This window comes from Cebidichthys violaceus, unplaced genomic scaffold, assembly GCF_023349555.1.
Source record: "Cebidichthys violaceus isolate CVI_PGR_0920_01 unplaced genomic scaffold, fCebVio1.0.p SCAF_24, whole genome shotgun sequence".
Taxonomy (NCBI): Eukaryota; Metazoa; Chordata; class Actinopteri; order Perciformes; family Stichaeidae; genus Cebidichthys; species Cebidichthys violaceus.
The window spans coordinates 5,443,894-5,471,810 of NW_027176417.1; the positions used below are offsets into that span (position 1 = coordinate 5,443,894).

At 45.7% G+C, this 27,917-nt stretch overlaps 2 protein-coding genes across 4 annotated transcripts in view; one reads left to right on the forward strand and one right to left on the reverse strand.

Annotated features, from left to right (window-relative positions):
- Positions 1-27,917, forward strand: part of LOC137878928 (gamma-aminobutyric acid receptor subunit alpha-5-like) — a 152,679-nt gene that overhangs the window by 100,772 nt on the left and 23,990 nt on the right. The gene's annotated exons all lie outside the window — the stretch shown is intronic.
- On the reverse strand, positions 1,114-27,877 carry LOC137878926 (gamma-aminobutyric acid receptor subunit beta-3-like). 2 transcript variants are annotated; one of them, XM_068719443.1, is made up of 10 exons: positions 27,393-27,877; positions 27,185-27,276; positions 26,963-27,030; positions 17,350-17,570; positions 14,873-14,955; positions 13,929-14,066; positions 8,740-8,892; positions 3,989-4,236; positions 3,469-3,537; positions 1,114-1,848 (listed from the first exon to the last, which is right to left on the reverse strand). In XM_068719443.1, exons 1-10 carry the CDS (start codon positions 27,470-27,472, stop codon positions 1,477-1,479), a joined length of 1,524 nt encoding a protein of 507 aa, XP_068575544.1. In that variant the 5' UTR covers positions 27,473-27,877; the 3' UTR covers positions 1,114-1,476. The 2 variants fall into 2 exon arrangements, with proteins under 2 accessions (XP_068575544.1, XP_068575545.1); XM_068719444.1 differs by lacking the exon at positions 3,469-3,537.

A 27,917-nucleotide genomic window follows, 5' to 3' on the forward strand; every position in this document is an offset into this window, starting at 1 on the left:
GCTGCTGCATGGCGAGTCGTACGGTAATGCTAAAAAAAACAAAAATGCAGGGTGAACATGCGCACAGTGTCTGGAGTGGATTCCAACATGGCCGGATGTTTGAGAAGATATTCGGAGTGCCCCACAAACGCTCAAAAACTAAACCGATGCTTGTAACTGACCTTGTTTGTTTTTTTTAAACTTTGTTTGCACTAAATATTCTGACAATAGCCAGTATGACAATCACAAAATGCTCAGTTCATTTTCATTTTGGGTTGTACACACAGTATATATATATATATATGTGTGTGTGTATATATACATTTATGTATGTACACACCTATGTACTTATGTACAAAAAATGGTTTTCATTCCTCCACTCTATCACCACAACAGAGATAGTGTTGAGCAAAAAAAAAAAAAAAAAAACATGGGTTAGGAAAATCAAATGAATACCTGAAGACACACGAAGTACAAAAATATCATAATATTTCATGGGTTGAGTAACCATGTCGCCCAAAAAGGCCCTTGGCAGTTGTTTTAAATTAACAGTTTTTTTTGTTTTTTTTTAGAGGAAGTTTGATCAATTTGAGTGCAATTCTGTCATGCTATCACTTGAAGCGCTGTTGCTGAAAAAATGGCAGTTTTATTCGTATTTGTGCTTTTTTTTCCCTTATCAAATTAACAAAAAAAAAAAAAAGGAATATTTCAGCGGCACTTTTCCTTGTCGAGAACAAGTTGTCGAATAGCAAAAGATTCAGAACCTGAGTGGCAGTCATCCTGAACAGAGGAGAACGTCCTCGACTTTAAAATTATTGTGTTTGGGTAAACGTTTACCAGATCAACGCATGACATGGTTAATAGCAAGTATTCTGTGTATCATCAATGCCATAAACAAATACACATGGACAGAGTCTTCTGTAAGGTTGTGACATAATCCAAGGCAAAAAAGAAGTCATTGCTTTTTCCATTATGGTTGATCATTACATGCATTAATAGTGCATAGGATACCAGTCAAACATACATTAGTTTGTTAAATGGACTTTTAGGAATTGCCTGCATTTATCTGACCACCTGTGTTGTAGAAAGGTTTGATTAGAAAAATCATTGCGTTAACTGTTATTTTGTGTCGTGTTTTTTTTTTTTTTTTGCAAATACTTATTTACTTATTCAATTGCTGGCTTTCGTGTCTCTCACTATTTACACATTACTGAGAGGGCAAATGTTGGGAAATGACTGTCACAAGTCCCAATTACAGTACATACTTTAGAAAATAAAAAGACCTTGGTACTAAGGATTCAAAGACTGCAAATATAAAAACTATTTTGACAACAACTTGGTCCAAAACTCAGGAGTCTTTTTTTTTTTTTTCCCCGTCTCAAAGTGTTGCAGTCTTTAACAGATTCTAAATATAAAAGCAACAAAAAAAACGGAAGAAAAAAAGAAGAAAAAAAAAATCAAACAAACAACATGGAACATCTCAACAGAACAGTCCGATCAGACATAGTAGAGCCAGTAGATGAGGTTGAACAGTGAGAACACGGAGGGGAAGATGATCCGTGACCAGCGGTCGATGGCGTTCACATCCGTCAGGTCGGGGATTTTGATTTTCAGCTGCGAGGACCGCCTCCGCAGGCGGCTGCGCTTCATCTGGGCGGACCGGTCCAGGGAGTGCCGGCTGGCGGAGCGCGGGCCGATCCCGCCACTCTGCTTGCGGTACTGGATGTGCGACGAGGCCGTGCTGTCCAACTGTACCATGGACTGAGAGTTCCTAATGTCCGCCAAGCTGGTGGTGATCTCGCCTCCCCCCACCTCGTTGTGGATCTCCAGGGTGGTAAGCAGGATGTTCCCGTGGCCGTGCGGTTCCGCCTGGGTGGACAACCAAACGAGAACGCTAATTAGCAACACTGTGTGCGAACGAATGGAGCAGCTAGAGAGGATTCTACCTAGAAAGCGCTCTCCCTCAGTGCACAGCGCATTCAAGACCATGAAATGTGGATGTCATCGTGGAAAGGATTACTCAACGGGCCAACCGGGCACAGGCCCAGGGGCCCGGAGACTCCAAACCACCACAAAGACTGGCAACCGGTTACGAAGAGACACACGACATCGACAAAGAGACGCAAAATGACTACAAAGAGACGCAAAACATCTACAAAGGGATGCAAAATGACTACAAAGAGACGCAAAACATCTACAAAGGGATGCAAAATGGCAAAAAAAAAAAAGAAAAAAAAGATGCAAAATGACTAATAAGGGTTGCAAAACGAGCAGTCATTTTGCATGTGGGTGTTTTGCTCCTATGTAGGAGGGGTGGGGGCCCCAATTTCTCATAATCTCGTTGCTCTTTGGAACATTGGGGCGTTTTTCATCGCCGTGCTTTGCCTTTGCTCCCGACTAGACAGCTGTTTGTAGCGACAGTTTTATATTAACGCTTTGCCGGTCTGCATTGAGACATTAAGTACACTTATCATCATTTTGTGCATCACAAGAAACCTTTTGCAGCTTCTCTGCATGACTGAAGAACAAGAGGAACGTTTCCATTGATAAATGATCAAAAGAAATATTTTTCGTCTTCTTGGGTGTCATGCCTCCAGCTACAACCTTTGCGCCCCCCCCCCCCCCTCCCAAGCACATGAATATTTCATTTTCCCCCTGGACTGAGGCGATGTAAGCCCACGTTCAACAATGTAATCAAGCATACAGGACACGTCACACTCCATGCCTCGGATGTGTTCACCACAAACACAAATCAACAACAATGGGAAATGGCGATCGTTCATGCAAATGTAGCAACTGTGGAAGTCCCACCTTTCCCTTTTTTTATATTTCAGTGTTTGTATGTTTCAAAAGGGTTTTTAGACCCATTAACTTCCACTGACTTTACATGAACCTGCGCCGCGTCTTGTATTTGCTTCCCATTCGACTGTTTTAAAAGCAGTGGGCTTACAATGCATACTTTACTAATTAGTTCTAACAAATGTTTCCAGAATTTAATACAATTCTTCAAAAAAAATGTCCATTTCCAAAAGAATCCTGGTGCTACGGCAGCAAAGATGCATGATGGGGGGACCTCTGCAGTAACTACCCACTGATGTCACTCCGTGGGAGCCGTGTGAGAAACGTGGCGTTTAATGATGATTTCAGTAAAAAACAAAACGACAACAACAGATACACAGACGGCATGCATTCAAGGGCGACCTCTGAAAGGAGAAAACCGGCTTCATAATCTGAAAACACCACTTTCACAATGCGATCGAGCACGAGCATCACTTCAACGTGGAAAGAACTGCAATGAAGAAGTCTCCTGAGAGAATGGTAATGTCATGAGGATGTCTGCTGCTGCTTGACTCATTCCATGGATGGGGAGATATTTTTTGCATTACAGCAAAAAAAATAAATAAATAAATAAAAACATCCATGTCAGCTGATGGCAATGGCATAGTTGACTCGGGGATATTGACGAGTCTCGCTGAACGAACAACTCACCGAGCGTGAGTGGCGAAGACCTCTAACCTGATTGGACCGCTTTAGGGACGCGGTCCTACTACCTGCCTCCTGAGGAGATGAACATATTCAGCCACATGTGGGGAACAAATACCTGAAAATTGATTTATTTTTATTTTTTTTAAAGCCAACATATTTTGCCTACTGAAGCCTCTGTGTGGGATACAGATGATAATAAACAGTTCAGTTATGCAGAACATTTTCCCTTTTGCTGCTTCTGCTATCGAGAGCTGACAAAACAGTTGATTTCAGAATCATCGGAAAGTCAAAGCTGTTTTATCATTCGAGTCCTGTTAGGAGGAGGAAAAGTGGAGGGATTTGAGAGTCCACTCAAGACGTTGTACAGTGTTTTCCTGCGGCATTTTCTGTGGAAATAACCAAATATTCATAGCCATGCAGTCATTTATGGATGTAGTTATACTTTAATTCAACCCATTCATCCACCGATAGTTTGGGTCTAGAAATCACGTCACACACGTCCAGTCGTCAAATCTGAGCTCACCCTCGCGGCGTCGTATTTGGCCGCCCTCTCGTTGTTGGCCTTCTCCGCCTTCTCCGCCAGCTTCTTTTGCATCTGAGGACCCCTCCCGAAGAAGATGTAGTTGACGAAGGCGTACTCCAGCAGGGCCAGGAAGACCATGACGAAGCAGCCCATCAGGTACATGTCGATGGCCTTGACGTACGGGATCTTGGGCAGCGTCTCCCTCAAGTGGGTGTTGATCGTGGTCATGGTCAGCACCGTGGTGATCCCTTAGATGACGAAAAAAGGGAAAATGTATTACCAAAAACAGCATGGAACAACAACAGTACATTCGACCTGCTAAGATCATCCAGCAAAATGTAACGGACGTTTCTTTTTCTTTTTAAGGCTTTCTCATTACCAATCCTGGCAATAAATCTGGGCCGGTACATTTGATGCCTAATTAGTCCAAACCTGTCACAGCATCAGCGCCCAGAAGCAGATGCTTCAATCTCGTCGGTAACCTTAAGGTCACGCTGGAGGAAAACTCCAACAGATATCTCAGGTGTTACTATAGAAACAAGTGTGTGTTCTGTGGCTATTTCCTCTGCTAGTTAGGACCCAGTGGGGAAAAAAGAAAGCAGCTGAAGCTGTCTTGCTGAAGCGTTGAAGAAACCGCGAAGGGGGGGGGGGGGGGGGGGAGACAAATATCACATGGACAGTATTTTGCTTGAACACTCTACTGAAACAATTTCCTGATCACTTTCATGTTTGATGTTATTTTACTTGCATAAACACACACACACACACACACACACACACACACACACACTGGTAAGTGAGGGCATAACATCTGCCTCATTGAAATTCAAAAAAGGTCTGCCTTGAAACCTCCAACTGGCCCTTGGTCACCGAGCAGAAATAACTCATGAGAATAGCGCTGCATGTATCTAGCCTGAAGCTCTTATTAACCTCAACCACAAGGGATACACAGCAGCGGTTGTTTGATGTCCCCGAGTAAAGGCACCTTCGCACCTTGTATGTTTCAGCATGAAAGAAAGAGATAGACACTAAGTGAGATTCATATGAGATTGCAGACAAATAGATGAGGGGAAATCAAATTGTGCTGAGGTATGATACATTCTAAGTAAGTTAAGAAAACCCATGCTTGTAGACGGAGAGCACGACCGAACACAGAAACACGCTGCAAAAACAGAAAACCCAACCGACTACAGAAAACGATTTAAACATGTTTTGTAATTCTACTGTTTTTCGCCTCTCCTATCACGCACACGTGTCTCCCAGCTCCCGCCACGGCAAATCAACACACGCCTTACTCATGATCACGCAAACCCTGACCCCCTGCAATGCAATAATGCTATATCTTATCTCATAATAGATATGTGGCAGATATATCTCTTCTACTTCATCCACCGCGTGCTGGAAATAAATGGAGCCTATCAGTGGCCCGGGCCGCTCGTTCAACACGCGCGTACGAGGCTTTTCAGAGTGTTTGTGTGTCATAAAGTACAGTGAAGAGACAAGGAACAGTCAGGGGGTTGGGAGGAGCGAGATGGCTAAGGTCAATCTAGCCCGTAGTGTGATTTATTGGCACATTACAAGGCTAACACCACTCGTGTGTGTGTGTGTGTGTGTGTGTGTGTGTGTGTGTGTGTGTGTGTGTGTGTGTGTGTGTGTGTGTTTCGTCATAGGGGGTGTGAGAGGCGCGTACGTGCACATGCTTCGTGTCTCTGCCCCTATTGGATGGTGCGATCTCTAGATGTTGGTTTTTTTTCGCTTAACGACAGCCTTGTTCTTTATAGGTGTTCTCTCAGCTGTGCCATTACTCTCCGTCCTTCGCTCCCTCCCTCCCTCCCTCCCTCCGTCCCTCCCTCTGCTCCTTCGCTCCCCGTTCGGACAATTTAATCAAGGGGCCGTGTGCCCATGGGCCTCCCTCCTTTTTCATCACGCCGCCACGCTCTCCGGGGAGAGATTGTGTTTTTATGGGGTCTCTCTCACCCTCCATCTCCCTCCGTTTCTCTCACCCCCTCTCTCGGTCTCGTCCCATTGTTGTCGGCTATCCCTCTGCCTCTGTTTCCACCGCTCCCTTTTTTTCCCCACGATCTCAGCATCATTTAGTGGTGCTTTCCCTCTTTCTGTCCTCCCCCTCCCCTCCCTTTTTGCTCTTGTTATATGTGCCATAGTCTCTTTCTCACCTTCACAGCTGGAACAAAGGCACGCCGCAATCAAATCTCAAATTGGCAGCTATCTAGTTAGCATGCGCGGCGCTTGAGTCTGCAGCCTGGGAGAAAATAAATATGAGGTTTTAACGCACTGGAACAACAACTGAAACTTGTGTTACACTTGAAGTGCTCCTGCACCAATTAGAGCTATTGACCACACCTTGACTGTTCACATAATATGATTTGCGAGTGAGCGGGGAGGACTGCGGGAAATGGTTTGCAACCAGATTAGCGAGCGAGGCAGGTCATCTGTAACTCTGAGATCCTTCGGAATTGCTCAGGAAAATGAGATTTGTCCTTCGAACAATTCAATTGTTTGCCTGCTGCCTCCTTGAATTGATTCCTCCCTGATCATTACACTGCTCTTACTGGCAGGTTTGCGCACAGAATTTCAGGAGCAGACGCACACACGCACACACACACACACACACACACACACACACACACACACACACACACATGCATGCCCACACACCCACTTGCACAGTGCACCTGCTGAAAGCTTGTAATGATCCATCAGGAGAAGTGAATGGACCTCCGGTTGCCTCTGAGCTGCGGAGGCACACACCGGATATTGCAGCTAGCAGGACTTCGCACATTTACTGCCGCCCCCCCCACACACACACACACGTACACATAACACACACATAAAGCACACATACACTCCGATGTAATGACCAGATATTGCATGCGTGCCATCACAAGAGAACCAGTTCAAGCTGGCAAATAACGATAGATGTAAAGCAGATAAATGTATGTGCAGACACATGCACGCACACACGCACACACACACACACACACACACACACACACACACACACTGATGCTCTCCAGATTCCAGCCTCTAATGAGCTGTATGTGCCCATGGATAACAAATAATGGATCAAAGCATGTTTTCCAAAAGGCATTATGATGTGTTAAGGTCATTACTGTTCCATTATCCGTCCGCATAAAGATGATTTAAGGGCCAAAGCAGCAGTCAATTGGTATAGCATAGATTTAATGCGGGGCCCCTATTGGCCCCCTCAGTCTTAAGCATGTCCTCACAGCAGACGTGGAAGCTTCGTTGTACGACCACATTCAAATGAACCACAAACTGACTGACGCACAGTGAATCTGGGGCTTTTAAATCCTCCTGGGAGGTTACCTAATTTGCCTGGTCTGTATTCCAGTCAATTCCAGTGAGCCACTTTTGCTTTGACAGGAAATTACTTCTTAAACTGCATAAATGCATTTGAGTGGAGAAACATCTACATGGTGGCAGATTTAACACTGAATAATTTTGTATTCTTTAGATCTTTTTCTTTGGCATTTGTTGGATAGTTGATAGTGAACAGGCAGACAGGAGAAAAAAGGGAGAGAGAGAGAGGTATGACAAAGGTTCTTCGTCTTCTGTAACCATTCAGCTACCAGGCTAGCTTCCTAGCTTATTAAGCTAATGCTAGCTCCATGAGTAGGTTGAAAACACTGCGTCCAGCTGTGGATGGATGAGGGCATAACAGTGCGCAAACTGGATGCGCTAATCATTCATTACTTACTAATGTTACTACCAGGCAGCAGCCTTCACTGTAACATTTCGGTCGTCTGAAAATGTTCAGCGTTCGCATGTTCAATGTTCAGCATGATGTCATGGTGACTACATCCACTGATTATTCCACTTTTATTATATACGTTAGTATTATTATGTCTATGGTTACTACTGTGGGTAGTAAGGTCACATTAGATCAGATAAACACACTGTTTTTAGTCCATTATTCAGACCTTTGTTGTTGTGTTTTTAGTTTTGGAAAGACTTAGAAAAGATGCAACTCTCCAAACAGTAGGTGTTGGAAGTCCTCGTTGCTGTTGCCGATCAGGGGAGGCATTTAACGAATGGTCAACTACCGATCTACCGCGGTACTAATTATGCAGCTGTGGGGAGTCTGTTGTTAAAATTGCATTTTTATCTATTGTCTTGACGACCTGCTTGTTACATTTCTTGGTTCCCCATATGAAGAATCACAATGATTACAAACCAGCGACCCGCTGCTTCCTTCTCTGCCTTGTTTACTGCTCACAGGAGCCCCACAGGGTCTGAGCCTTTGCACCCACACAAGCACTCCTCAATAAGAAGTGAGATTATGCTCATTAGGGACGTGATGTAGTTAGAGCTCCTGGAGGCCTCTCAGTGACCACAGCAACAGCAGACCAAAGGTATGACCCAGTTTGGTGCCCGAGTCAAGGTTGTGTGTTTCTGCTTTTGCCATAGGCACAGTGGACATTTTTTTACCAGCTTGTTCCAGCATTTCAGCTGCAAAATACTTTCAAGTAAAACTAATTAGCCTATGTCCATAGAAGAGAGGGACATAATTTCTCTTTTTTCCCCACTTAATTGACTTGTTCTTCAAATCTATTTCCATTTACTCGACCAATATCCAAGCCATTCCCTAAAGCTCGCACTCATACCACCACAGTGTGAGGAGTCAAGCCATGGAGGTTCTGGCTCATTGCGGTCTCTGATCTCGTCTTAGAAATCCAAATATCGGCTCCCTAGCTGCCGCTGCCTCTTACCTAGAGCCACTCTGGCCGCCGACGCGTCATAGTTTATCCAGAAGGAGACCCAGGAGAGGATGGTAATCAGGATCGATGGCATGTACGTCTGCAGGATGAAGTAGCCGATGTTCCTCTTTAGCTTGAAGCTCAGAGACAGTCGAGGGTAGGCACCTGAGGACGGGGCGAGACAAAGACCGAAGCAGTGTGTTTTAAATCTTTGGTTTCAGAGGTCAAAATGAGTCACAGTACAGACATTTTAACTTCAGAAAAACATTCGGTTCCGTAGATTTAAAAACCCGTCATTGTTGACAGTAAAAGCATCAAACTTATGTTATTCACAGGAGCACACAGGGATACCTTGTGTTTTTGTTTCAGTTTCCATGACAACCCCGACAGCATGGGTTGGATTTATCGCCATGGTAACAAGCATCCCCGTCACTGGCGCAGACACACACCAACTCTCTCGCACACACACGCCGCACTAGACCGCACGTAACCCTGTGTTTTTCGCGATGATGCGACACATTATTTAAGATGGCGATAAAGATTTCGGCGCATTTTACCTCATCAATTCTCAGCCGTTTACATAATTCATGTGGTGATTCTGAGAGATTCAGCATCACCGCAGGAATAATAGCTTCCCAAAAGCACGAAGTAGTGCCTCTGATGCTTCATAAGTCAGAGAAATAATATTCCCCTCCACGACCTGCTATGTCGGAGCATTTCTGTCATTACTTTTTCATGACCTGGAAGATAAACTGTACACGTGTGCTTGAATATAGTGTGACACTTGATTTCTCTCCCAGCATATCTCTTCATGGATTGAATCTATGGCCCGTTACTCCCACTATTCCAAGCTATTGTCCCCTTTTCACTGTATATTGGAGGAGAACTGGGGGGCCGTTACAGTGTAATTTCCAGTCTGTGGGTTTCAGCCAAAGCTACTTGTGGCGAGCGTGGGTCCAATCAACTGCCCCCTGGTGTGCAGAGTTGGATAGAGAGTCACTCTGAAGAGGCACACGGTCCCATTAACATTCTGCACCGACTGTAAATTCGATTGCAATAAAATCCCGACGCGTTATTTTATTAAAGGGCCGGGCCGTTCGTCAAATGTTGTTATCTAAAGCTGCCGACCGATATAATTAACATTCGAGCGCAGTCGGCAAACACAAGAGGCTCGTGCGATCGGTCGCTTGTGTCGGTGGGTTTCTGCGTGAGAACCGTCGCATTCTGCCAACTGTGGGCTGAAGTTATTCAATCACAGAGATCTGCACTCTACTGAGGTAGTTATGTTGTTCATTGTGTCATACAAGTGGCCCTCCCGCCCACATGACGGTGAAAATGTACTTACATTCAACATAATATTGCAGACTTTGGCGATCAATTGACTTTTCATTTCGTGCCAATTTTTGTTGTTTTAAATGAAATGTCTCAACTATTGGTTGGATTGCTATGGAATTTGGTACACACATCCATGAAGGTAAAATAATGATAACATATGTTTATATGTGTTATATGAAGCAGCATGAGTTTGTCAGGAGGAATCAAAGGAAGGGTTAGGGTAGTTTTGTATGAGCAGCATGGTCGACATGGTTGATGAAAGTCAATGAGAGACGGCCCCCGTCTTTTAGGAGTATCATCTGCAAGATCAAAGGACTATGAAAGCGGCCTTAACAAGAACCGCCATAGTGCTTCTATCCTTTTACCCCCAATCTGTGAAAATTAAGATCCTTTCAAAGCTATAAATTGAGTGTTACCTGTGATGTTATCTTGTACATTGTTGCAAGCTTTTGCCTCTGAAATCCTCTTTAATTCATGCAAAAAAAAAAAAAAAAACAGTAAAAACAAACTTTTCCTTATTCACCACATCAGATGATCTTCCTGTGTTTGGCTCATGGTTAACAGTTTGGCAGCCGGGAACAAACTCAACACACGCTAAACATACACTTCATTATATTGCAAATGTGGGAACAGACTGTCACAGGTCTTAAAATATCCCATTCACTTCTTTGGATGCGTACTTAATGGCAGCTCCTGCAGCCCGAAGTGGGAGCCGAGAATCGTTGCAGTGCAGCGCAGCGCACGCAGAAGTGGCTTCAGAAAACGAGTAGGCTCGAGGTTCACTCGCGCGTGGGTGTGGAGAGCTGCACTGGCTGTAACTGCTACACCAAACAACATCCGCGAGTGGGAGGGACACCATGTGTGAGGCCGAGACGGAGAGCGAGAAAAAAAAAGGAGAGGAGATGGGAATGGGGGGGGGGGGGGGGGGGCTGAATATGAAAGTTGAGTGGATGATGACAGGGCGGCTGGGTAGACGGTGGTGCTGGGGTGTAGGAGGCCTGCTGTCTGTCTCTTTTTGTCTCTTTTGTCGCCCTGCCGTCTTTGTTTGCTCCGACGTAAGCTGTTAGCAAGTCCGGCTAACTAGCTTACTATACCTAAATAGCAACCCAGCCGAGCTCCGAGGCCAAAGAGCTAATTACACTTTGTGGGGTTCAAAAGTTACGTTTGCATCCACCAGTATATTCCCCCACTGAGCCCGTGAATACTACTTTATCGGAGCTTGTAAGCTAACGTCAGAGGCCAGGTCCTACTTTGTATTGTATTTAGTGAAGTCTACACTCCAGCAACTGCAAACTCCATAAACACTGCTTAGTCCTCTTCCTAAAAGCCTTTTTTCTTGTAGTGGATGCAGATTTTCTGCCTGGAACTGAAGTATTTTAGATGTAGCCATTGAGATTTAAAATGTTTTAAAATGAGTCAGAAACACTAGAAAGTCAGCAGTAAACACTGTTGGTTTTTTTAACTCATGGTGACGTTAGCTTCGCTAGCTACGTCAATGTTTCCTTGTTTTTTAAAGCGAAAAACAAATGACAAATGAATTTTGATTAATCAGCCACTTATTGAGAACTGCATATATGCCATTTGAGAATGGAAAGCCTGACAGACAACAGTAAGTGAGGGCTAGAGCTGTACTCGTCCATGTTTGCAGAGAGGAGAGTGCTCAGATATGGACCCACTAATGAACGTCAATGCTACATTAATTAAAGAGCTGTTTTTCAAAAGCTGTTTTGGAAGCATTTCATGTTTTCTAAAACCTTCATATGTGAAGGAATATTCAAGCCCTTTACTGTCAAATTACTGCAAAAAAAAAAAACATGAAATATAGATGCTTTTGAATATTTAAAGCTGTTATTATTGCAGCTATCTTAACGAAGATGTCGGAGAAGGACACCGATGAATGCACACAACGCACAAAACAACAGACTTACATGTCACCCAACACGGCAACGTTATCCAGTCACGAGTGTGTTTTGCATATGGACTTGCTTACTGTACGTACACACACACGCACACACACGGGCAGTATTGTGTGTGTGTGTGTGTGTGTGTGTGTGCGCGCTTCGAGGAGAATAATTGATGTTGTGGGTCACAGACCGCATGAATGTGCGATGCCCTGAATCCCGGGCTGCTTTTCAGTCAGAGAGCCGAGTAATTGGCATCCAACCACACCTCTTACAAGAGAGAGGAAAAATATATACCAAAGAAGCGACAGAGGGTGAGAGAGATGCCAAAACGGGGCAGAAACCCGGGGATAGAAGAGGGGGAGAATTAAAGGCTGCCCAGTGGCACATGTAATGGAGGGAACCTGGTCATTAGCCAGTCTTGCGGGGGAGCCTTTGATGTGCTTCACACAACCTGCCAAGAGCACGGCAGCAGGACCGCTGGACACTAAACTTTAATTGTCGCCACCCGCGGGGGACGTGCCACTTCTGTGAAACAAGTGGGCATGCGGCTCAGACACCGAGGCGGAGGCACAGGCGCCGCGTACACGGCTAACGCAATGCAGCACATGCACAGGACAAAAGATGCAGTGAGGACGAGGGCGACTCGAAGTGAGGCACTTGTTGGAAGACTGAGAGGGGGAAAAAAAAGATAGTGTGTAGCCTCAAAAGAAATGTTAAAAATACCCCAAAAAGCAAAGAAAAGAATGATCTGCTCTTTGAGTCTCTTTTTTTCTTCAGACTTCAGTGTGGCTCCTCCTCACGAGCATAACTTCTGTGAGAAATTCTGTTATTAATAAACGTCAAACAGCTTTTATTTTCCCCGCTGCGGAGAAGCTGCCGCTCTGAATAAGTCTCCACTGACCAGATTATATGGCAGTTGGTTAGGGAGCGTCAATAAAGTTTCTGCCTCTGGGACTTAATGTACACATAAAAAACGGATTAATTTAGTACCTCGGTGTGCGACAAATGAAAATCCAAAGTTCACGGCATATATCAGAACCACCCCTGTGAGCAATGAGGACTGTTGAATTACTCTTCTGTACTTCTCCGAGTGAGCAACTCAAATGAATCACATGAAATCCGACATCGCGAATGATTTCTAACTTGACATATTGCTCCGTGTCGCCATGTCTTCCAATTAATTGCTCTGGGAGATGACAAAAAATGGCCATCGCGAACCTATAAATAACACGCGATTAATGCGTTTCACAACACCAGTTGACGATGACAAAGAGATATTTACGCGGCGTGTAAACCATCTCTTCTTTCTCCTGAGCGTCCATGTTTTGTTTTTTGTTCCGTCAATATTCCTTCGGGGTTTCCGAGGATCACTTGGGTTCGCTGCGGGCCGTTGATATGCTACTTTGTTCCACCTCTTTATTTTATCTCACCATGAAATGTGAGGGCTAAACACAACACATACCGTCACTTTGAGGGCGTAGAAGCTTCCATATTATCTGCTACTGTCACACTGATTGATCGTATTGACTGATTTAATTGATCGGAGCAACATTTTGTTAGCATCAGCACGATAACCAAACCGTTAATTCCAGCGTCGCCTCTCAGGGTCAAGGGCCACCCCACATGGACACAATTTGCTCTGTAAATCACGGCGCTTACATCATGTTTTGGATAAGTACCATTCCAACATCCTTGCATCAGCCGCTGTTACTTAAGGGATACTTCAAAGGCGGCTTCAACCTCACTTCAACCCAATTAGAAGCACTGACAAACACAACTTTGGCTCTGAGGATTTTGGATCAACAGATCAAGCTTTGGCACGGATTTCTTTGCAACAGGAATTGATTAAATAATCAGCTTGAAAATAGGCCAACGCTGGATATGAACAATATCACCGAAGACGTAACATCCACTTGTCGTGTATTATTCCCCAGTGTGTACACATTACAGTAGAGCATTTACCTGTGGAAAAGACTACGTTCCTGGACACCAGCTTGTAATCAACTATGGAGAACTGAGGCAACTCGATCCGCGTCACCCCCGTTACAGCCGACTCGCCTCCTTTCCAGTAGAACTCGATGTCGTCTGTGGTGTAGCCATCTGCACAAGTAGAAACGCACACACACACACATGCACATGCACCAAGGTGTAACCATCTGTCTAACCATCACAGGAGACCAAGATATGCAGTGTTGCTGATCCTCCAACTGGGCTGTCAATTGGGAGGAAGCATGTTTGAAGTTGTTTTCCAAGAACCAGACGTTGCTTTGAAAGCAAAGCGAGTCAATAGGTTTACTCGAGTTCACAAAAATGTCAAACATTTACAAAAATAGACATTTCCTGTCTTTTCATGTTTTATTATTCTAATACAGACACTATTAGCAACAAATGTGAAAAAAAAACCTCTTGAAAGTGCTCCAATCTTAAAACTGTATTTAAGAAACTGGCTTTAGTTCAGTTTAACCTACAAGGACAACAGGATCCTCTGAATATCCCAGTCCTTGTTTTTTATAACTAATGCAGAACCCAGGAAAAAAAATAATGTTGAAGAGGCTTACGGTTCAAAAGCCAAAGCGTGAGGTTTGTTATTATAGTCACCATTCGGACAAAATAACATCGTATTCGACGGAACACTTCCTTGATTCTCTGGCAATACGTCCACCTAGTGTGAAGTAGATCGGACGAATAGCTTCCAGCGTTATTGGAGCTTGACTGGTTAAAGTAAATCCGTTGAAAAACCCATTTAAGGTGAGCTCATGAATTCCGCCATCAGTCGGGTAAACCCCGTCCTTCCACTTTAGTACCTGAGACGGATTTACAACTAATACGAGGCCGTGTTGGCGTTCTCCTCGGCTTGCATACTCTGCTGACAGTCAGCCCTGATGGCGTTTGGTCTTTGTACTCACAGCTCTCTATCTCCAGAGTGCAGTTCTGTTCGTCCAGGGGATACCTCCTGAGATCCATCATGCATGCTGCTGTTGTAGTGATCCTGAACAAAGAGACACATAGGAGGAATGAGAGGGCGCAGGAGAGAATGTGTTACACTGTATGCGATTTACACAAGTTGCAGCGGAAGGAAGATGGATGGGAAGGAATAAAGAAGGAAGGGGTGACTATCGCACTTTATTTCCCATTTGAATTGTTGTTATAAAAATAGCAACGCAGGCAAGTTACTTAACAAGGAAGTATACGGGACTGCAGGAGTGTAATGACATTAAAGCATTAAGGCGATAGCACTTGACTTTGTCCTATCATCTTTAAAGGAAACCAAATGTCCATTTGTCTTGACACTAACTTCCTCAGTTGGCGTCATATTACCGGCGAGTATTGGCATTGGCGTCTTAAAATAAGATTAAGGCACCGCCTCCGAGGTAAAACGCTGACTGCGTAACTGTTCACATAATTACGCTATAGATCACAGACGGAAAAGCAGTCCCGACTCTTGTGTTTCAAATCCGCCCATATCCCCCAAAACAAGCTGGCTGCCCTCCATCCAGTGATTAAGTGAAAATGTGTGCAAATAAAGATGATATTAATGCAGCACATGTTGGCAGAGTTTAGTGCCTGCTCATCTGAACTGGGTCATGAGGAGGTATCCCTTTGTTTATTAGACGTATGAGCTCACACAGTTAAAATAAGCAGCAAAGTGAAAAATGCAAATTGAGAATGATTTTAGGCTAAGTCTAAATAAATAAATAATAATAATAATAAATAGTCTGCCCTGATTAACTGCTTGGCAGTTAGCCACTCGATGTCTTCATTCAGTTAAGACTCATGAGGCTGCGAAAAAAAACCACATCAGGTGTTATCATTATACAGCTAAACTTAGCAACATATACATGGTGTCTGCAAGATAGAGATGCATAGTTATACATTGTATAAAAACATAAATGAACAAATGAATCAACACAGTACCAACTTATCCTTTTATGTAGCTTAACAAGGTTGAACATGCTACCTGCCCAGCCTGCTAACTAGCTATGCGGGGTTGTGAGCTCGGACTAGCATCAACGCAAAGAGCCAGTGTTACCGGTTGCAGCTAACGTTAGCTGGTTAATTCAGAGTTATCTCAGCTTTGTGTTCATCATGAACACAAAGCTGAGATAACTCTGAATTAACCAGCTAACGTTAGCTGGTTAATTCAGAGTTATCTCAGCTTTGTGTTCATGAAAGGTTTCATGAATACACCTCCACTCGGTTGATCTAGCCAACCAGAGCTGGCTGGCAATTAGCGAGCTACCTAGCCGCTCACATGTAGCAGCAAGGCGACAACATCACGCTGTGGTGAAGCGTGACGCATAATCAAAATGGCCATTAGAGTGTAAAGTAATACATACGCTGTGATGTTGATAAAGTTTATAAAGTGAATGAGTGGACTGATAATAGTCAGTAGTCGCAGCCCCAACAATCCTTTATTAATAGCGTGGTGTGACTCTGTATTCAGCATGTTACTCAGCCTTACCTTTATTGAACAGCTCACATCACAAGCACCACGTCACACCTCTCCCTCTGCCTTTGATGTCTTGAAAAGCATTGCGAGGCCTATAAGTAGCCCACGAGGCTAAGTGCTATGAACTCCACTTGCATAATCAAGCGCGGCCGTATGACTGTAAAGTATGAACACTGACGGATGCAAACGCAAGCATGCAAGTATGCGTGCAAACACACACACACACACACACACACACACACACACACACACTCTTTGTCTCTGCACTCTAATAATTCAAAGCATGCATCCATATTCATAGGTCACACTAACTCGTCTGAACCTGCCTGTCGAAAAGATCAATGGAAATTCAAAACAAGGGCTTTATGAAACAAATATCAAACAACAGCTGCAAGCTTCACGTTGCATTAGGGCACCGTCCAACCTGTTCAGACTTCATTTCATGGGTGATCTCCGGCTGCACCCTCCCTCCCTCCCCCCCTTCCCTTAAACATCTAATGCCGGGGTGCCCTTGAGCACGACACATAATCCTCTGGCTGCTCAGCGGCCAGCAGCAGACAACTGCCAAGTTTTCAACAGGGGCAACTGTGGTGCCGTAACAGGGCTTTAGACACATAGCATGAACTTGACACTGGGAAACATCGGAGAGCGTTCTTGGCCCCCGAGCTTCACTTTGTTGCCTGTTGTGGGGAGTGTTGCTCGATTGCATGGCCCAGAAATTGCACATAATATATTATAGATTATACAAACTCACTCCCGGCACTATACTGAAAAACACAACAAATAGTTACATGTGGAGTCACTTAGGTTCTTTCTGTTTTTCCCCCAATACCTTCTTACTTCCCGACTCTGACTGTGACCCACAGCCCCAAAGCCAAATCTAAATTTGGGCAAACAGGGGGAGGCCCGTGCGAAGGGCGAAGCGGAACCCACCTGAGGCCGTAGAGAACGGTTCCGTCCGGATGCAGGCGGATCATGCGGTTTTTGACGGTGACTCCGTGGACGAACGACTTCTTGTCGTTGAGGAAGTAGGTGTCGGGGACCCAGAGCTGGTCGGCAACCCTGTTGTCCAGGGTCAAGTTGAGGGGGATTCCTATGTAGGCCAGACGCTTGTCCCTCCAGTACTGCTGGAAATACATGGTCAACGTGTAGTCCTGTGGAGACAAACACGGGGAGAAGAGACGCTAAGAGCAGGTCACAGCTGATACATACGCTTACTTAAGTTATACAGACGCCGCAGACCTCCAAAGCAAATATTAACCGCTCTGAAATATTAACTCTGCCCATTCCCCGCTGTTAGTGCTGCTAATATTCATATGATATCCCACAGCCTCCTACAAGCTGGACGGAGTGTGGGCCAAGTGGTCCACACGCTGCAGCCAAACCCCCCCTCCCATACAGTAATGTGCCATTGTACAACAAGCGTGGACATGCTGACTGACTCATGTAGCTGCAGCCTTAGTGGAACATTTCACCTATTCTATCAACAGTAGCGTATTCCCAGTATAAGCAGTGATTCACAGAGCCTGAGAGTTGAACTGTAATGGAGCCCAACAGATTTTTAAACATATGTTGCCTTTCATTTAATCAAATAGGCCAACTCCAGAGATTTCCTCACAAATACATTCAAATATTGTCAACTATTAATACCCATTGCCTTCTTTTACTTAGATTTTTTTTTTCCACATTAAATGCTAAGCTACTGTTATTTCCACTCAAATGGAAATGCGTACCTTCAGTGACACTTTACTGTTCTATCCTCTGAGAAATCTTAAAGGCTAGACTGCGGCGTATAAGAGCTTTGGAGTTCTTTCACCACATCCTGTAAATGCATTTGTAGCTTCATTGGCTGGTCAAAATGGTAATCAGTCAATGACTATTCTCATATATGTCACCTCAAACCACATTCTACAAACAGGCTTCACAGCGGAGTTCGTTATTGGTTCGGTCTGAAAATCACTTGAGTGTTTGCAAACATGTACGATTTGGAGAGTCTTTGCGTCGGTCTCTGTGACAAACCCTCGCCATCTGGCTCCTAAGCCAAGTAAGCATTGGCAAGACGCACTTAAATCCAGCCATGAGGATACCATCAGTTCTCGGATATCAAGCTTGTTTTTAGGACGGTTGTGTAAGTAAAAAAAAGAAATAGGGCGGTAAGGAAATAAATGTTTGTGCTTTTGCCTTGATTCAAGTAGTATTTGAGCAGAACGGAAGCAGCAGCGGCGGCGATAGAGGACAGAGCCCCTCCCTTCTTCCCTCCACATCACATAATCCACTTACCCAAGCTAACAGTCTCTCTTCTCTATTTCTGTATTTCTCTCAGTCTGTCTGCACCTCCCTCTCTCTCTCCCTCTCTCTCTCTCTCTCTCTCTCTCTCTCTCTCTCTCTCTCATTCTCTCCCTCCCTCCCTCCCTCTCCCTCTCGGGGCCGTGCCATGATCTCCCCTCTTGCCCGCTGTGGCGTTGAAATGAAACCAGCCCGCACCGAGCTGGCACCGGCAAAGGCACACATGTCCGTCGGTGCTGCAGATTTCAGGTTCGCCCCAAACGAGGAACAAAAAAAAAACAAAAAAAAAACGAGGATTAAAACGGCCACTGCGACGAGCACGGCTTCCCAAAAAAAAAAAAAGCAGGTTACGTAACCGTGGTAGTTATTTGTCTCAACGCTGTGTTAATACCGGAGCCCAGAAAACACTTGAGGTTTCCGCATTTGCATGAGAGAAGAGAATGAAATACGATTATGGCTGCGTGTTCCTTTATTATTCTTATTTCTCTCATACTTCGTACTCGATGAGCATGTTTTCCAGGATTGGTGAGCGCACGGAGTGAACAGGGAAGCTCTTAGTCAGCACAGGATCCAGATTGGTCCCCCAGCATGAGGAGGAAAGCTCATTGGCACCGAGCCATAAATGTATCGCGGTGGAACCGGGGCCTGTTTGGTGTCTGCAGCCTCCATAGTGATGGAGCCGTTCTGCTTGTGGCCCGTTATTACCAATCATGTGGGAAGAAATATACTAATATTACAAAAAATGTGGTATTACGATAGCAATTACCTTTTGTTATTTGAGCACTTGCTGCTTCTCTCTCTTTTATCTCATTATGAATATAATATCTTTGGATTTTGGACTGTCGGTTGGACAAAACAAGCGATCTTAAGAAGTCACCATGGGCACTGGGAACCATTTTTCACCATCCTCTGTTGTTTTTTAAAATCAAAATGTTTTATCAATAGATCAATAAAGTAATCAATGGATCCATCAAGGATGAAAATGATCAGAAGTTGCGGCCCCAGAGGTATGTGTGGCAGAATCCCACTGGTCATTTTACCAATTAATGAGTAAAGGCACCTCAAATATTACAGTACAGTACGGTAACTGCATCAGGAGCACCAGTCCGCCTCCTAAAACCCGGAAATTCTTCAACATGTTTGCTCCTCCTGTTCCTTCGTCTTAGTCTCAATGGTTTTTTTGAATGGGTTTTTTTTTGGTTTTGATGCCTGCACTAAGGTCTGTGGTTAAGCTTAAGACATTTTTTACGTTGTTTTTTTCTGAGACATAAAATACGTCAGAAAATATGCCTTTTAAGTGTCTTAAAAACCTCTCGTTTTAGGTTTGACGCCAAAACATATCTTACAAGAAGCGTGGGTGTGGGGTTTAAGGGGCAGGGGGCCTAATGAAGGATGCTATTGAGTTGCATTATGGGAAATGTCAGAGGACCAATTCTAGGGACTAGAAGTCAGGACGTCTCCACTTCAATTATGACAATTCTTTCTCAAATCTGTCCCTCTTGAACTGTAAGGTCCTTCACAGTCCTGGTTGGGGCTGAAGCTGCTGAGGTGGTGTGTTGTGTAAACTGCACTTAATAGCTTCTTCAAAGTGACACAATGCACACGGAGTGGGAGGAACAGCTCTAATCCAGCCATTATACAACAGGGACTACTTTCTCTTGATGCCATAGCACCCGGAGTTAGTTCAGTTCTACCGGAACTTCAGAGTTCGGTACTGAAGGCTTTTCGCGATGGAAAGTTTCGGCAAGAGTTTGATCGACAGATGGTTCATCCAGTCAAGCACCAGTCCAAGCGCAACAACACAGGCAGTCACTGCAGTAAAGCAATACAAGATATACACTGTACGGCTCTGGTGGATGAAGACATGGAGTCAACCGTCCCTCTGTTCCTTTAAGTGAATAAATCCTCATGAAGGGGGTCAATGTGGATTGATCACAGCACACGGCGAAAAAATAAATCAGCTTTTAGGTAACTTTACCCCCCCATCAATCCTTCCAAATGACTAATGTGACTTTCACACCGCCTCGTTTTGACCCCTTATCACATCACCCCCCCCCCCCCCCCCCCCCCCAGCCCCTAGAGCGGTATCACACTCTCTGTGTGTATTTCAGCGCCAGCAGGTGGGCAGCGCAGCGAGAACAGCGCGCACATGAGGCATAAATGATTCAGATTAGCCGTGTAGCCTGTACAAACACGCGGCGAAGGAGCCCTCATCAATGTTGCATGGAGACAATCAAATCGAATTTCAGATGAGGACGGGTGCAGCTTTGCAGTACCTGCCCTGCGACTCGGGGGACTCTGGTTTTCTATGAACTAGGTCTGTGAATTATGAATTATTGACAACCCCTCCCAACAGCACATGAATTCCCACAGCTGCTCCACTGCCGGTGGGGTTATTAGCATATGTTTTCAGCAGAGATAACGAGAGTGACCAGTGGAGATGATTTCCAGCCAGCCCCAATTATTCAATTAACTCGACTGGGTAATCGCTTTTCATTCAGGCTGTGTGAGAATTCAGATAAGCAGGGTTTTGGCTGCGAACTGACCCATATTCAATTTAATCTCTCTCCCCCCCCCTCTCTCTCTCTCTCTCTGCGGCGCCGGAGCACCGACTGCCGCGCCGTGATACCGCCGGTATCGAGGAAACATCCCGCTAACATTGTTTGTCACACGGCCCGTGCTCTACCGTCCCCGGCAACGGCTCGTCGCCAAGAGGCCGCGGCGCAATGGCGACAAACTGGAAAAGGAACCATCATCAAGCGACGCGTGAGAAATAACGCACGGCTGAACTTCACATCTCGGTGTGGGAGAGGGAAAAAACAAAAGAGTGATATATGTAATCACCGTGTACTCCGCATGAACCCCACGTTCATGTAAAGCAATTTGAGTCACTTCAGTGTAATTTCGGAGCCCTCCCTCGGGATGGCCCCCGAGGCGGTATATCACCGCAGTGCGGGGGAATCCCTCAGCGGCTTCCTTTACCCCTCCTGCTGCTGCTGCTGCTGCTATAGAATGGTAAAAATAGCTCTGTCCCTCATTGAGCTGGGCTTTTGTCTTTTTTTGGTCTCCAAATGACAGCGTTGGTCTTCAATATACAGGATCATTTCCTCCCTGTTATGATGTATTGCTTCATAACAGGGTAAGAGGGAGGGAAGGACAGAGGGCAAACATTAGTAAAATCATGTTCTCTTACATGAACAGAGACACTGAAGTACACATATTAATGCAAAGTGTGAGTGCAGGATGCTTTCTTCTTTTTGAATGGTCCCAAAAGTGTGTAATGTGCCTAAACAGCAGATGCGGTCAGTGAAGGTGCAGCACGAGGGGCAGAACAGGTTCCAGAGGTCTCAGGTTTAGGAAGTTGCCAAAGACTCAATTGTTGCGTTTGCCCCTGAGTTGGTCTGTAGGGGCTGAACCACTCTGGGTTTCCAAACTACTGCTCCAAGAGGTGGACATCCGGGGCGTTAAGATATACCATTATCTATGATAACTCTGTTTTTTAAATAAGAAATATTGATATCATGTTAATACACATGAGGATATTGTGTAAATAATCCAGCACCTTTTAAATCAATATACATAAAGTTTGGTTACGGACTCTCTCTCCACCTGTTTGACTGTAGTAAAAGAGACAAAACTCTTTTGTCCGTGATAATCGTGTAGACATCTGATGTTGTGACATCCCTTCTGTGTGAAAACACCCTTCGTGTAGCTGCCCTATCCATTACAGTTAGCCGCTTCAGACTGTTGACTGATGACCTTTTCTACAACCCCTCCTCCATCATAAATCCAGTTCATAGTTCACCTGCCCCTTTTTATTTGCAACAACATAACAGCTGCTTGAGTGGCTCTGAGAGAGGAAGTGAGGCGGGCATCGCGATGCGTACGTAAAGCCAGAGCCGGCAGAATGGCGGCGAATCGCGCGTCCTCACGGCCGGCCGGGCAGCGCAAACCAGGAAGTGCCCGCTCCGCTTACTCTGAAACCTCCGTGCTCATCACTTCACCCTGCAGCAGCGCTCTCTCCTGAGGCCAATTACATTCCATCAGGCAGGAAGCCGGATGCCGGATAAAAGACACGGGGGTATATTATGCCACACTCAGAGCCCACAGGAAAAAAAAAAAAGATCTGCCCTTATTTTGCATGGCTGGAAGACCAAATAAAAATAATTAGGGTGTCATAGTTTGTGCATCTGATTCCAAGATGTATGTAATGCAGCGGACAGTCTGTGGATACCTCGGTGACTGTACTTTATGGGCTTGTTTTCTAACTCTGAAAATGATGAAAAAAACACACAAAAAACAGGCAGCGGGAACATTTGGAGAAAGAGAGATGAAAAGAGAGAGAGAGATCTTTTCACCTCTCCATAATGACAGATTTTTTCTTCTTCTTTTTGACACCCACACACAGCCGTGGGTGTACGGATGACTAGCTTGTTCAGCCTGTTACTGCAAACTACATTCACAGCGACCGACTCTGACCACTTCCCCGTGCGAGGAGCGCCGACCGTGGTCGTGATGTAATTCTGATCACGAGGTGCGGATCACGGGCTGGGGGTGAAGGCCTCGGTAGCTCCCGCTGCATCTCAGAGAGCCCTTGTTTTGCAGCAGTATTTCAAAGCATTTTCAACGCAGGCGAACACTGTGCGGCTGTTAATGCAGCTGACACTCTCATCTCCACCTCTGAACCTTACATTAAACCAATTGTCCAACACCAAAACAGCCTTTTCTTTAAAAAAAAAAAAATAGCTCCCCTCACATTTTTCAAAGGGATCCATTTGCGAAGTACAGCACACAGGGATCTATTTCGCCTCGCTCTGATCTCGTCCTAGCACGCGTCGGAGGGCCCTCGGCGCGCAGCCGCACACAAACCTCAGAGGTAATTAGTGCGCCTTTCTCCGACGCTTCAGCATCTGCCAGAGCAGGAGGCCCCCAGCGCCCCCGCGAAAAAGGCGCCGGAGTGAGCGGACTCTGGGTCGACCTGCCCCGCCAGGTGGATTCCTCGGGGCCGGAGCCAGATGCCGCATTCGCGAGCTCTCGCGGGGTGTTTCGATCGGCTCCCCTCTCTGCCTCTCTCTCTCCCCTCCTCCCCCCTCACTCTCTCTGCTCTTTTCTGTTTCGCTCAGGCGTTCAATAAATCTTTAGATCTTACAGTCCTCCGCTTCCCTTTACGTCTCCGGTCTGGTGTGTTAAGTCCAGTTGAATTCCCAGGGCTGCAGAGATCGTCTTCGACTCGTTCTGCATGGGTTCATGAAATGAACTCGCAGGTTTGAACAGTATCGGGGTCAGGTGAACGCTCAGTGTGAGGCAGCAAACACAGGGAGCACAACTATTATTCGTAACTAAAGGAGGCAAAGCATAAAGAATTGAGGATGTAATCTATGTTAATATATTAAAAGGTTCCATGGATGTTACACATGAACGTCTGTTTACAGGGGCTGGGGAGGGTCACAAGAAAACAGCTGAATGTAAGCTCCGATCGAACCATCGGCGGTGGAGTTGCATTGTGGGAAATGGAGGTGCCAGGTTGTGACCGGGGAGAAGAAATTAATGAAATGCAAAAAAATACCATCTCTCTGTCTCTGTCGCTTCACTAATTCCCACATTCGAAGAAATTAGCAATTTCCAAATTAGCAAATTTATGATTATTCCAGCCACTCCCTATTTTTGAAATACTGAATAAAACGCTATATTATAACACAGATCAACATATGACATTTTTTAAACTTTTCTTCATTTACCTTCTGTTACAATGCAGGTTAACGTGAAGAAGCGATGACTATCGGTAGAGATCTCATTTAATCGCTTGTATCATAAAGATCGGGGGGGATTCTGTACAGTCCCTAATGTCGTACTTTTTTGACCCGCATTGACCAAGCATCTGTTTCTATGTTTGATTCCAACTCATAACGAGGGTCAATCACTCTTCTCTCTGTTACACATTCACATGCACGAATGCACGCATATATTACCATGTAATATTAATAGTTCTGTTATTGACTCGCACTCATTTTCTACCCGTTCACCTCTACCCGTTCACCTCCGCCTTAGCCACCGCATCCGATGCCTGAACTTGGCCTTTTGCGCCGCAACTTTTATCTGCAACTTTTGTACCAGTCCACACGCTGGTGATTCACCATACAGTGCTGTACTGTTCTGTTCTTCCTTTGTGTGAGAGAGAGAAAGCATCACATCAGGTCTAAAATGTTGGCAGCGTTGTTCTGCAAATCTGCGCTCCTTGTAGAACAGGCTGCATTGGATCCGGGCCTCCTTTCAGCAAAGCAAGCAGTACTTGTCAACTTTTCAAAAACACGTTTTCCCGGTTATGCTTGTGGGCGAAGTGGATTCGGCAGCTGAAGTTTTATAGAGATTAATGCAAGATGGAGCTGGACAAAATAAATAAGTAGAGAGGAGGGGGGGGGGGGGGGCTGTGCTGTTTAGTGTCGCTCGGTGGATAAACCACGGCGCTGTCACAGTCGGGACAAAAGCGCTCATTATCCGTTTCCCGTTGGAGAAATCCCTCATGCTAAAGCTGCAGACGGGGCCCGGCGTCGGATGAAAAAGTGTCCGCCAAATGTCAAAAATGCTGGTGCGAAAAGAAAAAAACAACAAACAGCATGACCGGTCTTGTTTTGGCTGCAACACTGGATCACAGCGGGGTGGGGGTGGGGGGGGGGGGGATTGTTCATCTAACGGGCGCTCCCCCGGCGCACTGCTTGGCGATGAGAAACAGACCTAATTAATTATCTATTTACGTGTGATCTCCTGTCTGATTGCCTGGCCTTCGTGTGCTCTGCGGAGAATAGCAATCCTGGCTTGCAAGCTAACGTTAGCAAGCGAACTGGTGGCAAACCAAGCTTATATTCATGAAAGCTCGGTAGTTTATTGTAAAATATAATAAGATATTACTATTAGATATTAGATACTACTAGTTTGCAACTGACATATAGGTGATAAAACATCGCTTTGGTGGGAGTTGAAATACAAAAAGAACAGCGAGATCTTGTTTCAAAGCCCTGAGCGCTGGAGAGAGGCTGGGAAGTCAAAGCCAGGAGTCGCCGGGTGAAGAAACCATTGAGTCATTACTATTGATCAACACCCGCCCCCCCCCACACACACACACACACACACACCTCCCACCAGATGAATAGTGATCCTTTTCTAGTATGGTGCAGTAACAATCTAGCCGTTTGTTTTCCCCTCTTCAGTAGATCCGGTCAATAAGGAACTGGCGCTGTGTGGAACGATGCCCCCCCGCACTGTGATGCGCGTACAGAGGTCGGGGTGCAAAACGACTCTCACCCCTGACTGACCTGAATTTAACTCGACTGTATTGTTATGAAAGCACGCAGACAAATGGCCCGTGAAACCATGTGGGAGCAGAGAGCTGTTCATCTGGAATCGGCCATTGTGGCTCGTGGATCTTCAGAGCCTGGATTCCAAAAAGTGGCCGCGACTCCTTTCCACTCGGACGCGGCCTATGAAATCATTTCTTTCAGGAGAAAGAGAGCCAATGGGACAATGTAACACGAGTCATCGGCGGCTGACATTCTAAGAGTCGCAATAGCCTGAAGTAACTTTTCCTGCATGTGGGGCGGGGGGGGATGCGTGGTCACGTCCAGCTCGCAAATTAGCAAATCCAATCAGAGTGAGCCCTGCTAGCTCTCTGCTCAGTGGGGCCTCATGGGAGGACACGTCTGAAACACTGTGGCTCCAGAGGTTAACAAGCAGAGCTTTCTTCTTGCTGCAATAAAAAAAACATTTAAACTGAGAGTGAGGAGTCCATGTTGTCCACACTCCATGTCCTGCATATGCATGTGGACTGTATTGATTGCGAAAAGAAAAAAAACCCACCGTTGCAGCTCTAATCTACCCTCTATAAGCATCTGAGGATCGGCATTGTTGGAAGCTGCATTGTGCTTTTTTCCCTTTCTCTCTTTTTTTACGCCCGGGCCGAGCGGTTCTGCTCGTGTAAGGCAACACTGAGCCGGCAGTGTGTGTGTGAGATAAAGACGTTTTTATTGCTTACAGGAAACCCAGCCCATCCATCTGGGCATCACATAATGGCCTGCGAGGGGAAAACGACGGGATTTACATCAGCACTTCCCTACTACAGAGAGGCAGCCTGTAGGAAATCACACTCTGTGAGCGCCAATGTACAGAAGCAGCGGGACCGTGTGTGTGTGTGTGTGTGTGTGTGTGTGTTAGTTATGCGGCTGAGTAAACACCTGAGAAACAGTGTTCAATGTGCAGATTCACTCACCATGTTGACTTCTGACACCATGTCTATGCTGGCCACGTCTATGCTCATCCCGACTGCAACAGGGGCCCCTGGAGCAGATTAAACATGTGCATATTATATTTATTTATTTATATAGGCCTACACCTCTGCACCTGACCACAACACTGCGAATGGCGCCAAAAATAAAGCCGCCTTTGAGGCGTGGAGGGACATTTGATGGAGGCAAACGGCTGCAACACATACCTCCAAAGTCCGGCCTCAGTCGGATGTCGTATCCCTTCAGTAGTTTGTCCACCGTCTCCTTCACGAAAGACATGTTGCCCGGTTCGTTGACGCTGGAATGACAGCAGGAACAAGGGGGGAGAGGGGGGGAGAGGACATCACCTTGACTCCCGTGTCAATCAGCCCGGGCAAATAACCTTGACTTCACAGAAAAGACGAACGCACTCACCTCTTCGCGCAGCACACAATCGAACCGACGACCAGCGCGGACAAGACGCGGAATTGACGGACCCTGTGCAGAGCAAACATCACCCCTTCCTGTTTTTGTTTTTTATTCCCTCCCTCTCTCTCTCCCTCTCTCTCTCTCTCTTTCTTTTTCCCCGTTGTTAACAACAGCAGCAACAGTCGAGACGGTTCCCGGCGCTCTTGAAAATCAGAGTAAATCCATTGATTGCCCGAGAGGAGAAAGTCGACTGAGAAAAGGGGGGGTGGGGGGGGTGGAGGTGAGGGGGGGTAAAAGTCAGCAGCCCGCCGCGGATGGAGTCAGATATGAAATGTGGGCAGACATCGCCTCCACCGGTACTGAAAACCCCCGGCTCCCTCGTTTCTCTCTGCCGTCTCCGGCTGCGCGAGATGAAGAGGCTCTTACGTTGGGGAGCTGAAGCGCATATTGATGAGGTGCGCGGCGCTGCTGCTGCTGCTGCTGGTGGCGGTGAAGGCACTCGGCTTGTTCAAATGAGAGACGAAGCTCAAC

What these genes read in the sequence shown, in the direction of transcription:
- LOC137878926 (XM_068719443.1), bottom strand. Translation starts at nt 27,472, where the DNA reads ATGTTTGCTCTGCACAGGGTCCGTCAATTCCGCGTCTTGTCCGCGCTG. An exon ending in ATTGTGTGCTGCGCGAAGAG is followed by an intron (nt 27,277 to 27,392) that starts GTGAGTGCGTTC and finishes CTGTCATTCCAG; the next exon opens with CGTCAACGAACCGGGCAACA. An exon ending in GAACGTAGTCTTTTCCACAG is followed by an intron (nt 8,893 to 13,928) that starts GTAAATGCTCTA and finishes CCCCGTCCTCAG; the next exon opens with GTGCCTACCCTCGACTGTCT.